Raw genomic sequence first — 15,646 nt, forward strand, 5'->3', positions numbered from 1 at the left:
AAGGAAGTGATAAGGTGACACTGAGCAGAGACATGATGGAAACGAAAGAAGGGAGCCAGGCCGATATCTGGGGGAAAGACATTCCACGCAGAGGGAACAGCAAATGTGAAGGTCCAAAGTTAGAAGAACATCTAAGAGGCCAATGAGGCTCTAGGGGAATGAATAAAGGTGAAAGTGACAGGAGATGAGGACAAAGATGGAGCAGATCTTGTAGGATTCTGCAAGTCACTGTAAGGACTTTTACTTTTCTGTTGCAAGAACTGAGAAGACACTTGAAGGGTTTCATCGGAGCTGTGGCAGGACCTGACTTTAAAAGCATGGTTTTGGCCGTGTGGGCAGAATACAAGACAGCGAGTAGGCAGAGACCTCATTTAGAGGCTACTGCCTAACCCAGATGATGGTGGCTTCAGTCCGGGTGGTAGCAGTGGAAGCCAATACAGCGTGCAGATGCTATGGATAACTGGAAGGTGAGGCTGACAGGATCAGCTCCACTAGAAAGAAGGAGTAATTAATGCCTGACATTATTTGATTAGAGTTTAACCCTTTCGGCTTCTGATCTGGACCCCTAGATGTCGTAGCACTTATAGCTCCTATTAGTTGTTTGAGCCTTGAGGTGAATGAGTTTCTGCTCCTCGCCTGAAAACACATTTGGATAGAAAAGAGGGGAAACAGGAGATGTGAAGCAACTAAGAGGATGTGGGAAGAATGAAAAATAGGTAGAAGAGTACAAAAAAAATGTTGAGTCTTTTTATTTAGAAATTATTGTGCATCCAACTTTGGTACTTCTTGGGGGAGGGAAGAGAGAATAAAAGAACACGATTGGAAAGGACCGCATGATGTGGCAACAGTGGACTGAGGTATTAAGTTGAAGATCAAGTGGCATTTCTGTTCATGAGGTAATTAAGTTGCATCGCGGTCTATAAAAAGGTACATGCCGTATTTTCTCTTCCCATGAATCCTGTCTCCTAAGAAATGAATCACTGAATGAAGAAGTCTTTGCTTTCATAAGTTCTAACTCCACACTTGGAAACTAAACCTTATGTTTACAGATTTCTATCCAACATCATAATGAATATGATTTCCTCTTAAGACTACTAGTAACAGTTTAAGACAATTACTTTGGTCATAAAGGGGGAAACACCCCCTGAGAATCTAGCCCACTTTTATTAATAATGGATTCTCAGTCTCCCACTGAGAAATCTGACATAGCAAGGCTACCAAACAAGTGGCTGGCAGTGTCGCATCTGCCCAGACAACATTATCAACACATATACTTCTTTTGAAATGGGACCAAGGGGCTCTAGCACAGGTAAATTAAGGTGATGAGTAAAAAACCAGGTTCAATGACAAAGCAGGAGGACAAGGCAACAAATAACGGATGGAAATTGCATTCCATGACCACAGAATTAAAACATCTAAACAAGCAGACTTGCTGGGAGAAATTATTTGGGGTCACCAGGAGCGAGGAAATGGAACAGATGGAAACAGACTGGAATGTCTTTTCTGTTTAAATGTTTGTTTTATTTTTTTCCAAGTCTGATCTATTACACAGAGTAACACACTGATTCTCAGGAACCAAGTCTCAGTCACTAAATTGACTAACAGACTTGGCATCCATAAGAATCTATTAAATAAATATGTTTAGCCTTGATCGAGGGCCCAGTTAGAAAAAATCGGGTCATTTTCTCCAAAGCCTGGCCAGTCTCTGCTTCACTGGTACAAGAAAAGTGGATTTCACGGTGCTAGACAAAGCTGCCCCTTGGCTGCATTGATCTCTAAAGCTTCACCAAGTTTGTGAAGCAAAACGTGCCTTTTGATGGGTGTGAATGGTCCTTCTGTGGTCAGCTGTGGAACTTATTAGGTCTTTTACAGCTATCTTCACTTTTCACTTTACATAGCAAAAAGTATCACGTTAGCCTAGAGTAACAGCGGCTACTCACCCCCACTCCCAGAAGAGCCAAAAATAAGCCTGCACACCTCTTATTTCTGACAGAAAGGATGATTATAGAAATCTGCCTAACCTCACTTAAGAAAATAGGTTAAACTTACGCCACTAAAAATCTCGTGAGAATTTCATTAAAATCATAGAGAAGCTCATCACAAACGCACACACGAAAATGACGGCACTTCCCTCTTCCACGTATTTTACTACCTTGGGGAATAACAGATGGGCTAATCCAGGAGCATATGTAAAATATTTATGAAAGGCAAAGTAATTGAGATGGTAAACTCATAAAACAGTAATTTCCTCTGCTATATTCAGCAGCATGTACCAAAACGGGAATATTTTTTTACATAATAAAAAATGCACTGGCAAAAGCTACAGATGAAACAGAGATAGAGAAGCAGAAAAATACAAGTTACAATCCCCTTCAATACACTAAAAACTGTTTAGGGGAAAAAAATAACTGCAGAGTCTTGTGGGGCTTTTTGCCGTTGTTATTCTTTGCAAGAAGACCTTGAATTTGCATTGTCTTCCCCTCAAAGAGTTTAGACATTCTAACATAGGGTGTTCCCTTTAATGTCCCTACAAAGCAGGTAGGTTATTCCAGGTTACTCTGTAACCTTCCATAATGATGTCCACAGGGCGTTTAGTAGAAGATTATGTGACACTAATAAGCTTGAGGATCTTCTATGTGGCTATCTGGGCAGCCTGTGTACTTCTTACCTACATGGTCAAAATATACCCAATTTTTAAGAACTTCGAATGCAGTCAGCAAGCAAATCACAAGTGCACACTTAAGAACAGAATTACACTAAATTCCAGAATAGTGTGGGGAACATCGCAGTAGGTTTCTGACACCATCTTTAAAAGTGCAGGTAGAGAGGGGATTAGACTAGTTCAAGGTCGACAGCAAGGAGCATTAACACACTAATCCCTGGTTCTCCTAGACGTACCCCCATGACACATCATTCCTCTTCAACCTCTGAAAATGAAAAACCTGCACAGAAATAATAAAACCTGATCCTGGAAAAGATGAAGAGCTTAGTCCAAATGTCAAAGGCAGCATGCCTGCTATGGGATGCTCACAGCCCCAGCCAGTTCTTTGCAGACGTGGGTGATGGTCGAAGCCACCATGTGGCTTGAGAAGCAGAAAGGCCAACCTGCTCCAAAATGAGGCCGCCGAAAGGCCTCACATTTGCTGGTCATTTCTTCAGGATAATAGATTATTTCTTTCTTTAAACTTCTTGGTTCCCCCATTCTTTGAAAAGCAACCATTCACACAATCATTCAGAAAATATTTATACTGTGTCTATTCCATGACCAGCAATAGGGATAAAATAGTGAAAAAGACAAGCAGAGCCCCAGCATACTTTCTAGTCAAGAGTATAAGACGTAAGACACTAAGAAAAAAAAAAAAAAGGCAAGGAAAAAACTCAGCTTTAAAATGGGATAACGTGACAGAGAGAAACTGGCTGGTTACCTCAGACTAGGTGGCCTGATGACAGCCTTTTTCAGAGGGTGACATTTCACACGTGGATGACAGGAAGGAGCCAGATATGTGATTAAGAGAGGGAAGAACATTCCTGGCAGAGGCAACAGCTATTACAAAAGGTCAGAAACTGAGAAATAGGTATTCTGTGTTTGAGAACAAAAGCAAAAAAAGCGTAGGGGCGGGAGCACAGAATTAGGTGAATTCAGAAAGATAGGCATGGTCTGAATCGTGCTGGGATTTATAAACCACAGTAAGGAGAGCACAAAGAGAAGCCACAGGAGGTGTGTAGGTAGGTGACTTCCATTTAAAACTACTCTGGCTACTGTATAGAGAAAGCATTGCCGGGAAGCAAGGGTGGACACGGAGACCCCAGTAGTGCAGCTATTCCAGTGGCCAAGAGAGAGGGAATGCTGGCCTGGACCGGGGCGCTGGATGCAGAGACAGAAGTAGTTGGGAGATGGAGCCTGAGTTGATTGGACTTGAGCATGGGTTTGACACGCAAGGAGAGACAAAAAAAGGAAAGAAGCTTAAATGTTACACTTTCGGTTTGGATAACTAGCCAGATGGTGAGACCATTCACTGAGGAAAGGAAGACTAAATGGGGACAGGTTAGGGAATCAAAAGTCATGTGTTGGCCACTTGATTTTGAAATGCCTATTAAACAGCCACATGGAGATGCCAAGCAGACAGGTGGTTACAAGGAAGCTGCAGAGAATGCACATATTGAATGGCCAGAAGCACTCTTGTTTGGACTCCGTTTCACCTTGTTCTTTCTCTTGCCTTACCTAGCTTTGATGAAGCAAGAATTAGATAAAGTATACTAAGAAGCTTTGCAAAGAATAAATTAATGCCCTCGCATTTGGAATTATTATCACTATCACCTTCCATCCAGCATTTATCTGGCACACATTATGTCTTCATTGTAGAAGTTTCGGGAAATGTGGATTATGCCATCCCTGTCCCCCAAGATACTGCAGCTTTTAGTGGGCTCATACTGTAAAAGAAACTGAACCTCATTCTAAAAATGATAAAAGGAAAAAAATCTCCAAAAGCGTTACCATGTCACATGACTCCACTGTAACCTTAGGCAGCCACACAGACTTGACTTCTTCTCACAAACCTAGACAAGTAATCAGTGCAAAACTGAGAGGCTGGAGTTTCCCTAGTTGGGGCGGTGTCTGCTGAAAGACTTCAGTGTCCCAAAGATGGTGAATGTTCCCCCACTTAATGCCACATAGTATCAAATTTCATACTTAGTTTTTCCTTCGTGTTTAAAGAAATTCCTATGAAAAATGCAATTTCATCGAGCAAGGATATTTCCGCTAGGATAGTGAACATGAACACTTTAGCATGACATGAAATTAGTTTATCTGATTATTAACCAAGAGCTATGCCCTTGAAGAATGGGACAGCTGACTGGGCAGCTTGACCTGAGCTGTGGTCAGGTAGCCAAGAGGGTCAGCTCCTCACAGGCAGAGTGCGTCCAGATGGACAGGTCAAGCGATGGGACGTCATCAGCTCCAAAAGGTAATGTGAGGCCGTCGCTAACTGATTCTCTTGGCCATACAGTTTCATCCTATGGAGGATGGGGCTCCTTGCTTTTGTTCTCATTCAGTAAAAGGAAAGAGCTTTCAGGGCAAAACAGGTATCACCTAACTGTCCCTAGATTTCTCACAAAAACAAAACTTTTGTTTAAAACAAGTTCGGAGCTAGGAATTTTATCTAGGAAAACGACAAGCCATAAAAAGAATGAATATACATATCCGTATTATACTCACACCCTGACACTGTCATCACTATTGTCACTAACAAGAGCATCATCCCTTTGGAATGTCTTCCTGTCTGCAAACTATTATGAAATTGAAGTTCTTAGCACCACAGCCCTCACTAGAATTTTCACTGAGGTTATCCACTGAACAATGAAAGTATAGCAAACCATTCTCTCAGGCAGTAGAGTTCACAGATGACTTATGGCACTATGTAGAGACATTCCTGCCCAGAGAGAACAAAATTAATTAAGGTATTGAAAATAGTAATTAATTTAACAGTCTAAGGAAACTGCAGGGAGCTTTCAATTTTGCACGCTGTATTTTAACCAGTTTAAAGATTACCAAAGCTAATTTTAAACCCACAAGTGGCTTCTTTCAACAGTGATTATGCTTATCAACTCTCTCCAAGAGGTATGACAGTAATGGAGGTAAGTTCCAGGATACAAACTAATTTTGAGCAGAGCACGTTTAGAAAGTTGACCTACTACAGCGCTAAATCACCTAGCATTTTCCAAGGCCAAGTTAAAATGAGTTTTTCACTTTTAACTAGTGTCTAGGATTATCCATGCCAGTAGCTCTGTGGCCCCCTTGATTAATCCAGAATTTTCTGTCCTGCTCTGTTTTCCAGCCTCTGCAAGCACGTATGTGCCGACGGTGTGCAACGGGCGGGAAGTCCTAGACTCCACCACGTCATCTCTGTGATTGTGAATTGCAGTTCAGTTCTCGTGATTTTAGGCTGTTAGATGAAAGTGCTCACGTGCAGCTCCGGAATGTGGAAACAGAGCAAAAGAACACCCCTAGTACCTTTTTTTAGAAACAGTACAATAAATTATTTTTAAGGACTGTACAGTATATAGTGACGTGCTAGAACTTTTTAGACTGATTTTAGTGTCCCTATTATTAACAAGTCCCCAGAACACGGAAATAACCATTGTTTACAGAGCTGAGCATTGGTGACAGGGTCTAACAGGGTCAGTCTATTAGAAAATACAGTGGCGATATTAGGTAACTTTTTTTCCTATGAAGTTTTTTGTAGGTCCTTGTTGTAACTAACTTAGGATGAGTTTCTATGTTGTATATTAAAGTTACATGATGTGTAACAGGTTGTTTTTCTCAGCACAAAGTAAAAAGCATCTGTATTAATGCAAAGATATTGGGAATAAAACCTTCAAGGTTTTCCAGCATGGTGGATAATGGCTTGTACTTTTTTTTAATCATTCCAGGTAATTTGAGTATGTTGACTTTAGACCATTTCTACTTTTTTAATGTCGGAAGAAATGATCTAACCGTGCTTCTCTTCACATCTAGATACACTGAACACAAGTTGTTACCCTACGAGGGAGCTGTGAGCAGATGTAGCCTTCTTTGCAGATTGCATGATCAGAATTTGACTGAGGACAGCATAAATATCAGGGGATCACAGTGGCCAGATGATAATACCCTTGTTGGTTTCTTTAAGCCACATCTGTACGGCAGCCCAGATTTTGCCCAAATATGGCTCTGAGGCAAAGAGAGGGTTCCTCCATCCCTGCATTCCTCTGACTGCGAGGCTGACCTGCCAGGGGAGGTTTGATGGCTCTCATTTCCCAAAACAACCTTAACTACTAGCAAGGAGCCTGGGGAAGCATCTTGTTATTCCATTGGAAAATCACCCTCATGGTTCATAGCTGAACGTAGCAACAAAAATGTGGTACATCTTCTTTTCCAATGCTTTTCCAAAGTCCCAAGAACAATGCTCAGGCATACAGACTCATCTCTAAACCTGAATATTTTACTAACCTAAATAAAGGAGCAAACAGGGAAAGCACGGATAAGCTAAAACTGGCTCATTCTTACCAGCACTGTCCTTTTTCTCCTGGTAAACCCTTGAGTCACGAACCATTGATTAATGTAGAAAACTTCGCTGAGTACCTATCTGGTAGGTCCTGCACCAGATACCATGGACAGAGAAGGTATTCGCTTCCTGTTAACTCATGTGACAACTTAACACGAACTGGGTGGCTTAGAACAACAGAAACTGACTCATCAGGGCTGCACCCTCTTAGCTGCAGGGGAGAATCCATTCCATCCCTCTTCTAGTTCCTGGTGGCTGGCAGCTTCCTGACATCAAATCAGTCTAATCTCTACGTCCACCTTCATGTCACCTTCTCCTCTGTGTGTCTCTTATGAGGACACTTGTCATTGGATTTAGGGCCCACCGGGATAATGCAGGGCGATCTCATTTCAAGATCCTTAATGACATCTACAAAGGCCCCTTTTTGAAATGAAGTACCATTAGGATGTGTACGTATCTTTTAAGGGGCCACTCTTCAACCCACGACAGAGAAAAAGATGATTCACACATAGTTCTTGCCTTTAAGAAGCAACAAGACTGGAAAATACGCTCATGAGGGAACTGCAACTGAGGAAGGAAGAAGAGGCTATGAGGGACCCACAGGCTAAATAACCAGGGCCTGGTTAACCAAGACTGGAACTACATTGAAAATATTCAGAAATAATGAGCAGGTGCATAAAAGCCAACAGGACTGGCCTGGAAGGAAATAAAGTGAGGAGTCCTATGTTAGAAATTCTCGTCTTCCTTTTGGATGCATTTGAATCAGCATCCTCATCAATGTGTCCAAAACTCACCAGATGCTCAAAGACCACAATGCAAACAGTCTCTAAACTCTCATATTCAAAGAAGAACCTGGACTGGGGGGGAGTGGGTGGGGCAGACTTAGTAACAGATTCAACAGCACTAGATGGCAAAAAAGAAGTCTGTTGGCCTTCCCTGGTGGCGCAGCGGTTGGGAGTCCGCCTGCCGATGCAGGGGACGCGGGTTCGTGCCCCGGTCCGGGAAGATCCCACATGCCGCGGAGCGGCTGGGGCCGTGCGCCATGGCCGCTGAGCCTGCGCGTCCGGAGCCTGTGCTCCGCAACGGGAGGGGCCGCAACAGTGAGAGGCCCGTCTGTTGTGACAGAAACTGGCAGGACTGCTAGATAAGTGTGCTCAGAATGAGCATCTGCTCAATATCAAGGCAACGGCAAGGCTGATGGGAGAGAAAATAAACTCGATCCACTGATGGGATGTGACAGGCTAAGGAAGGCAGTATCAGTTGGGTTGTTCAGAGACACAGCTAATGCCTAAAGTAATCAAACGGATCATGGATCTTTGTAAACAAGACAATTGGGCTGTGGGTGAATCCTGAGTGGGTGTTTCTGAGAGCTGGGTTTCGAGCTATGGCCGCTCTATTTCACTCACTGCCTTTGCACTGAAAGTGCCTTGACCGACAGCTCTCATCACCTTTTTCTCCCCTGCCTCGTACCGTGTTTCCTATTCAAAAGTGCACCCCCTAACGTGTGATCCCTAGAAGTAATTTTTTAAGGAACTTGCAGCATCTGTATGGAAAATAGCAGCTATAAAATCTTTTTCACATGAGGCATTTCAAACAAATAGGTTTTGGATTGATTCTTTTTTAACTCCAGTAATGACATTTCATTCTCTCAGAATATAAAACTCACTAAGCCAATCCATCTTTGCAAACACATCCTGAATTTAAGGAACTCAAGCAGAATGCTCTATCCCACTCATAAAAAACATATCAGAACCTAATGTTATGGTTGATTATTGTTGGATTCCTGAGAGTTTACCGTTTCTGGAACGCTCCGTGTCCTCTCTAGTTCAAGTATTAATAGATTCTCTTGCGCACTCGGGCTTCTCATGGTAAAATAAAAGGTCCCATTTGCAAAGTGTGAGGCAAGCTGGTTTGCAGTCCACACAGAGGACAGATTAGGAGAGTGCCTGAAAGGAGTTAACTCAGCCAGTGTCCCTTTACAGTATGCACCCCACACTGCCCCTCAGCTCGCCCCCTCTTTATCCACGCACCCACCACTTGAGTTCTGGGTGCCAGAGCTCTTCAGCAAAGGGCTAGAAACGTGGAGAAGCCAAGAAAAGTGAGGCGCCAGGAAGATGGAACATCAGTATGGATTCTAACCTTCACAGCCCTAATAAGGCCCAAACCCATGAATAAGGCAGTTATCACTCCTGTTCTGTGACAAAAAGCTTAGATTTGCACAGTTGTCACTGGTTGGACTCATTCATTTAAGCCAAGCAATGGTAATCTGAAATCAGCCATCTGAGATAGAGGAAATATTTACTCCCCTCCAAACCAAATTTACCAATATCCACAAGCTATTTCAGACAGGGCTCTTCATCGAAGAGTCACTGTTCATAAGATGAGGAAAATTCCAGCAAATGAAAAGCCAAACTGGGACATTTCATTCAAGGCGACTGGAGGTCCGTTTCTTGAACCATCAATCACTGAAGGACTCCTATGTGTCTTCTGCAGCCCAGTCAGTCTTAAAATAGGATTTGGTAAATGCGTGTGGACTGAGGTGTGTGCAGCCTGAACACATGCAATGGACCCTCCAGGGCTGGCAGGGGACCCTCCTCCAGCGCCAGAGCTCAGCAATCTAGGCTGACACTATATGCATCAATATACACTACTTCCACAGTTACTTGAAATAAATCTGTATGTAAGATTGAATATTATCTCCAAATCCAGTTACCTTAGCAACAAATGTTACAGAAACTACAATGAGAAAAGACTTTTAAATCAATTGTGCTGGTTGACTTTGAACCAATTCACTTGTTTTAGTTTTACCATTTCCTAATCAATATCCACAATCAAGTCCCAGAACTATAAAAGGAACTCAGAAGAGTACCTAGCTTGGTCACCTGGTGAGTGATTAAATCATCAAGGGAGGGGGATGGGTTATTTTTTTCTTGATCCTCTCTAGAGACTTGAGAAACTTTGAAGGTGTAAACTCCTAAAGGGTAAAAAATCTGTGCAAACAGATTCTTCCAAATAGTTTTGTTTGTGGGTTGTAGTGACTAAAACCAGTGGTCAACGAACCACGGCTCACAGGTCAAATCCTAGCCTAGCATCTGTTTTTATAAAAACTGTGAGCTTAAGAATGCTTCTACATTTTTAAATAGTTGGGGGAAAAAATCAAAAGAAATGTAACATTTCATGACAAGTTTCCACGCACATAAAGTACATTTATTTTGAATGCAGCCACACCCATTTGTATATTGTCTGTGGCTGCTTTCATGCTACAATGGCAGAACTGAAGAGTTGCAAGAGACCACATGACCTGCAAAGCTGAAAATATTTACTATCTGACTCCTTCCAGAAAAAGTGTGCTGGCCTCTGATCTAGACAATTGCAATAGTAACATCAATTAATATCAATTGCAATAGTAGTATCAATTAATTTTTAATTATTCGCCCCTATCTTTTATTTCCTTCATTTATGACCCTAAAATGAACTCATATGAAAATGTTAAACCAAAATAAAATCCAGCAAGTGTGTAATCTCTGGCCACTTACTGTGAAGGTGAACTCCATTTTAGCATCCAAGGAATAAGTCAGGTGTTGGGATTTTTTTCAGTTTACTCCCCTTGAGTCCTTTTCTTTAGGGTGACCTTAATTTAGGACTTGGGCATGTACACCTGAGATGATGTTCATGGCCAGTAGAAAATAGATGTGAGGATATGTAAGTCCTCTGAAGAAGTTCTACTCTATACATCTTCACTGTCAAAAGGTAAATGTCAGCAATACACTGACTTTAAACATGCCAATACAATGAAAAAAAGTAATGGAAAGTGTCTTGACTGTGTTGAGACCTGAGTTCAACGATGAGGACCTTTGAGACAGAATCAGATCAAGGAATGGGCCAGATGAGGCAATTTATACTTTTCACCTGCTAAAACATCTGATTCTTCTGTACTGAAGAAATGTAAACTGGTCCTGTCTGCACTGAAGTAGACAGCACTCTTAAGTGATAATAAAAACTCTAATGCAACTGGAAACACCCATGAACAGATAAACAAAGTGTAATTCCACCATTCAATGGACTATTACTCGGCAATAAAAAATAACTACTGCTACCCACACCAACATGGATGAAACTCAGAATCATTATGCTGAAGAAGCCAGACATAAAAGACTACATTCCTGCCTGACTTCATTTATAAAAAGTCCAAACTAAGCTGTAATGGTTAAAAATCAAATCAGGGGTTGCCTGGAGGCTGGAGGTGAAAGGAGAAAGGAAGGCTATAAGAAATCTTTGGGTGTGGTGAAAATGTTCTGTATGTTGATTATGGTAGTGATGTAACAGGTATATAAAACTTTCAAAACTCGTATTGCACGTGTTTAATGGATGGAGTTTACTGTTTGTATATCATTCCTCAGTAAAGCTGATTAAATACCACTCATGCAGACCTAAAAATAAATAAATCAATAAAATAAACTTGCCAATAAAATCATCTTCCCACCACGACTCCCAGGAAATTTACTTTCGTTAGGAAGAGAGAAATGATCTGCATATTAGCCTCCCATTAGGAATGACCACGAGTCACAGGAAGTAGCTCTACTGACACATGTCAGATGACAGTTGACCAGGTGTGTCTTGAAGAACTAGAGTCAATCCATGACCCACCACCTGGGAACCTGGAGACCCCAAATGGTAAATGACTAGACCCAAGCAATGGTTCAACATAACCATTTAAACCACCTTTTCTCTCCTGGGGAAGAAAATAATGACAAAAATCTACACAAAAATACTATGAAACATTTTTAATCCTGGAAAGGACTTGATCACTGGTAACCAAAGAGGGGAAAAGTCAACAAGAATAGAATCCAATCTTTTAAATCAATTGAACACATATCAAATTGCTCAACATCGTTAAATGCCATGATATAATTTATCCATAGAAGACATAGTCTCATTCAGTGGAAAGCTGATTTAAATGTTTTGACAGAGCGCTAAGAGATATTATAGGTAACAGCTGACTTAATGGAGTATTTAAGCCTTCAAAACTGCCTTTTAGAAAAATAACAAATAACTTCTTCTACCACTTAGAGGGGAAAGGAAATAACAACTGTCAGCTAAAAATCATAGAAACGTGATTAATTTGTTTATGCCTTTCAACATTCCACTGAGATCTGCAAAGGCAAGACATAAAATTAAAGTGAGTTCTATAGCCAGGATTGATCTGAATATTTTCCTCACAATATTCCTTCTGTCATACTTCTTCAGTGCTTGGAATAAAATGACAACCCACTGGGATCCAAAGGAAAAAGTCAGCTCTTTCCAAAGATAGAACTGAGCTGCCAAAATCTATTTTATATCTAAAATTAGAAATAAAGTAAGTATATCCTTGAATACCAACTATATTTTCAGAGAGTTCATTAAAATTTAAGGCATTTTTGACACGTCAGAGATTTTAGTCCAGTGACAGGAGAATAAAGAAGCTACCTGGGAGCAAATCCCAATTATCTCTATGGCTTGGAACGTACATGTTGAGCACAGCAAAGATGAAGAGAGAGGTGACAGATGACTATGCGGAAACTTCCTGACTCTGTCCAGTCTGTATGACTTTGCCAGGGTTCCTCTAAAAGGGTGCACTTCAAGTGTATTTTCTTTCTTCTGTTTAAATTTTGATCAAGATGGGGAAAGGGTCATCAGCACTGTTGGCAGGATAAAAATGAGCAATGCCAAAATAATTTCTTCGTTATAATAGAATTTAAGAAATTAAACGTGGAAGACGTTTATGTAAAGCAATGCCCTCCGTGAATTTCACAACAAACAATAAAACAACGGCAACCTCACCTATACTCACGAATCCAACAGTAGTGATGTACACAAAACAAACATTCACTCAACAATAACAGAATGGTCCAGTGTTTTACCCACCAGTCAAATAAATTCAATTATTTATTTTTATCTCATTTGCCACAAAACTAAGGACGACCTGCTGAATCAAAAGTTACAAGTCATACCTCATTGACAGACTTGGGGCAAAACATTCAACAAACCCTGCCCCTACGCCCTGCCTCTCTCGGCCAATGACCAGGCTTTTAAAAAATATGGATTAAAACCTATAAAGATCACTGTTTATTGGAAACAAACCAGAGCACCTTAGATTATAAATGGTCAGGAAACTCCCCTCTTTCCCACTTCTAAAACAATTTTTACACAAAATTGGTCAAATCCAGCTTCATTCAAACTTCTTTCAACCAACAGTATTTAAGTCGCACTAATACCAATATAACCCGTCCATCATAGGAAATATCACAATTACCTGGATCATTTTTGAATAAGAGCAGCAACACTTATTTCATAACTGCTTATGGGACACAACCACATTCTCATTCTGAATACAGTTATATGCGATTTTCTAAAATTCAATCCCTGCCCTGCTAACTTAAAAAGAAAACCTTCATGGAAGTCATAATCCTTAAAGTCTTTGGCAGGAAAATAAACATATAACCTTTGATGCTTGACATAGGGTAAATGTCCCACTGTCGTTTTCTGGAGACCATGAAATTTTCCCAATACCTTTGTACAGCTGTCTGTACTTACAGACAAGCCAGCCCACTTTCTTCTCATGATTTTGCAAGTGATCTGATAAACAAGCTTTCCTACTCATTCTAAATTATACTTCAAGTATTACATAAATTGTTTCAAGCCATTTGACTTTTATAATAGTGTCAGCTTGTTTGTACCAGTGGAAAGTCAAGGCTTCTCCTTATCCTTTTTTTTTTTTTTTTTTTTTTTTTTAAGAATCCCACTTTCAGTCAAGCCCTTCTTACCAGTTCCAACAAGGATGGGATTTCAAAGGCGATTATAAGTTAGATAACCCAAGCACATGCTGACTCTTCATTAAGAATTACTGCTTACTTAGGCTTCTGAAATCAACAAGGATACCCTATGGAAAAATGAAAAATCTATTGTCTTTCTTTGTTCACCATTTTTAATAGAAAACATGTTTTAAGGTCTGTCAGGAAAATAAATAATGGGAAAAAATAACTGTACCTTAAAAATTTTTTCAAATGTTCCCCAAAATATAAACAAAGAAAAGACATAAATGGGATCACAATGCATATGCTCACATCAGCCCTCCAAACACACTTTTTGTATAGAATTCATAAAGAAGAAAAGTTACCCATTAATTATATGGCATGCATCAGCAGTGCACTCGTGGGCTTAGCCTTGGTTTTGAGTTATTTGTATATACAGATAAATCTCTTCCTGAGTTGAGCTTCATCTTCAGTTGAGACTCAAAACATTTGCTTTCTTATTTTTGGCAAGACACTTGACCATGTTATAAGGCAATCTAACATTTCAACCTCCTTCCCTTTTCAGCGGCATGGCCCTCCTCTGTGACATCACCAATGTGCCGGATATGAGGACAGGCTCTAAACTATGGTCCTGTAAAACTAGAGAGCAGGTTTCTTTGTTCATTAGTCTGAAGGCTACAGCACTGTCTTTCATATATTGGGAGATCTTGAGGATTTCAGTTGAACAGATTCAAAATGGTCTTCTTTGTCCTATGGGGGAAAAAATATTAAGATAAAATCAACTCACTAAAATTCCAATAAGATTTTAGGAGATTACATATCCAGAAACTAAGTTCTGAAATCATTTTAATCTACATACCTGCCACTTGTAATTAGGATTTTACATTTAAAGGAGGGTGGCAGGTATAAAACAGATAGCATGCCTACCCTGAATGATGCCTTTTTTTTTAAACTTTTTATTTTATATTGGAGTAGAGTTGATTAACAATGTTGTGTTAGTTTCAGGAGTACAGCAAAGTGATTCATTTACACATATACACGTATCTATTCTTTTTCAGACTCTTTTCTCATTGAGGTTGTTACATAATATTGAGCAGAGTTCCCTGTGCTATACAGTAGGTCCTTGTTGGTTATCCATTTTAAATATAGCAGTGTGTACATGTCAATCCCAAACAGATGTCCAGGGGATAAGACACACAATTCAAAACAGAAGCAAACACATGACTGCAACAGATACCAAAAGATGAAGCTGTGATTCTTGTGAAGAAATCACTGAGACCCATGCAAGGGGGATATTTGATCCGGGTGCTGAAATAGATGACCTATCCATGCAAATTGTAGACAGTAAACTAAATATTCTCAAGATAACACAGGGTAAATAATAAGAAAAAAGGAGAGCAGAAATAAAGATAACACCAATAAGACACAAGATCATTTGGGTCCACTGATATGTTGGAGGAAAATCTTTGGGAATCATGACTACTAAAGATATTAAAAAGAAGTCATCTAGGATAATACATCAAAATTTTAATGCAAATATATCATTGCTGGCATTTGTTATATAATACATTCAAAATGTAGCCTGTTAAGATAAATTATTCTTCTTTAATGGGGAAAAAGAGAAATAAGAGGTGAGGTTTCTCCCAATGTTTTCATGGTTAGACAAAGCTTTCCGAAGGCTGTTGGAATGGGGTGGGGGAACTATGCTGTTGAAGGGAATAAAGATGAACAGAGCTAGGATTATTTTAAAAATAAAAGAAATATGAGGCAGATCAGTCCTGGGTGCACATGGATGTGTCTCTAAAGCAGAGAAGT

At 40.3% G+C, this 15,646-nt stretch overlaps 2 protein-coding genes across 6 annotated transcripts in view; one reads left to right on the forward strand and one right to left on the reverse strand.

The window, feature by feature from the left end:
• The window catches only part of GRM3 (glutamate metabotropic receptor 3), a 233,680-nt gene extending 227,290 nt beyond the window's left edge, over positions 1 to 6,390 (forward strand). For 2 of the 4 annotated variants that reach the window (XM_029233863.1, XM_029233864.1), the window contains exon 6: positions 5,835 to 6,390. In XM_029233863.1, the coding sequence (XP_029089696.1) occupies positions 5,835 to 5,908 (74 nt within the window). In that variant the 3' untranslated portion in view covers positions 5,909 to 6,390. The remainder of the gene's footprint in view (positions 1 to 5,834) is intronic. The other 2 variants (XM_029233866.1, XM_029233865.1) reach the window with 2 other exon arrangements.
• Positions 6,391 to 13,990: 7,600 nt separating this feature from the next.
• KIAA1324L (KIAA1324 like) overlaps positions 13,991 to 15,646 on the reverse strand; it is a 183,710-nt gene continuing 182,054 nt past the window's right edge. Inside the window, exon 22 of one of the 2 annotated variants that reach the window (XM_029233932.1) lies at positions 13,991 to 14,581. In XM_029233932.1, the coding sequence (XP_029089765.1) occupies positions 14,522 to 14,581 (60 nt within the window). In that variant the 3' untranslated portion in view covers positions 13,991 to 14,521. The remainder of the gene's footprint in view (positions 14,582 to 15,646) is intronic. The other variant, XM_029233931.1, reaches the window with a different exon arrangement.

This window comes from Monodon monoceros, unplaced genomic scaffold (assembly GCF_005190385.1).
Source record: "Monodon monoceros isolate NGI ecotype Baffin Bay Population unplaced genomic scaffold, NGI_Narwhal_1 Super_Scaffold_2, whole genome shotgun sequence".
In the NCBI taxonomy this organism is placed as follows: Eukaryota; Metazoa; Chordata; class Mammalia; order Artiodactyla; family Monodontidae; genus Monodon; species Monodon monoceros.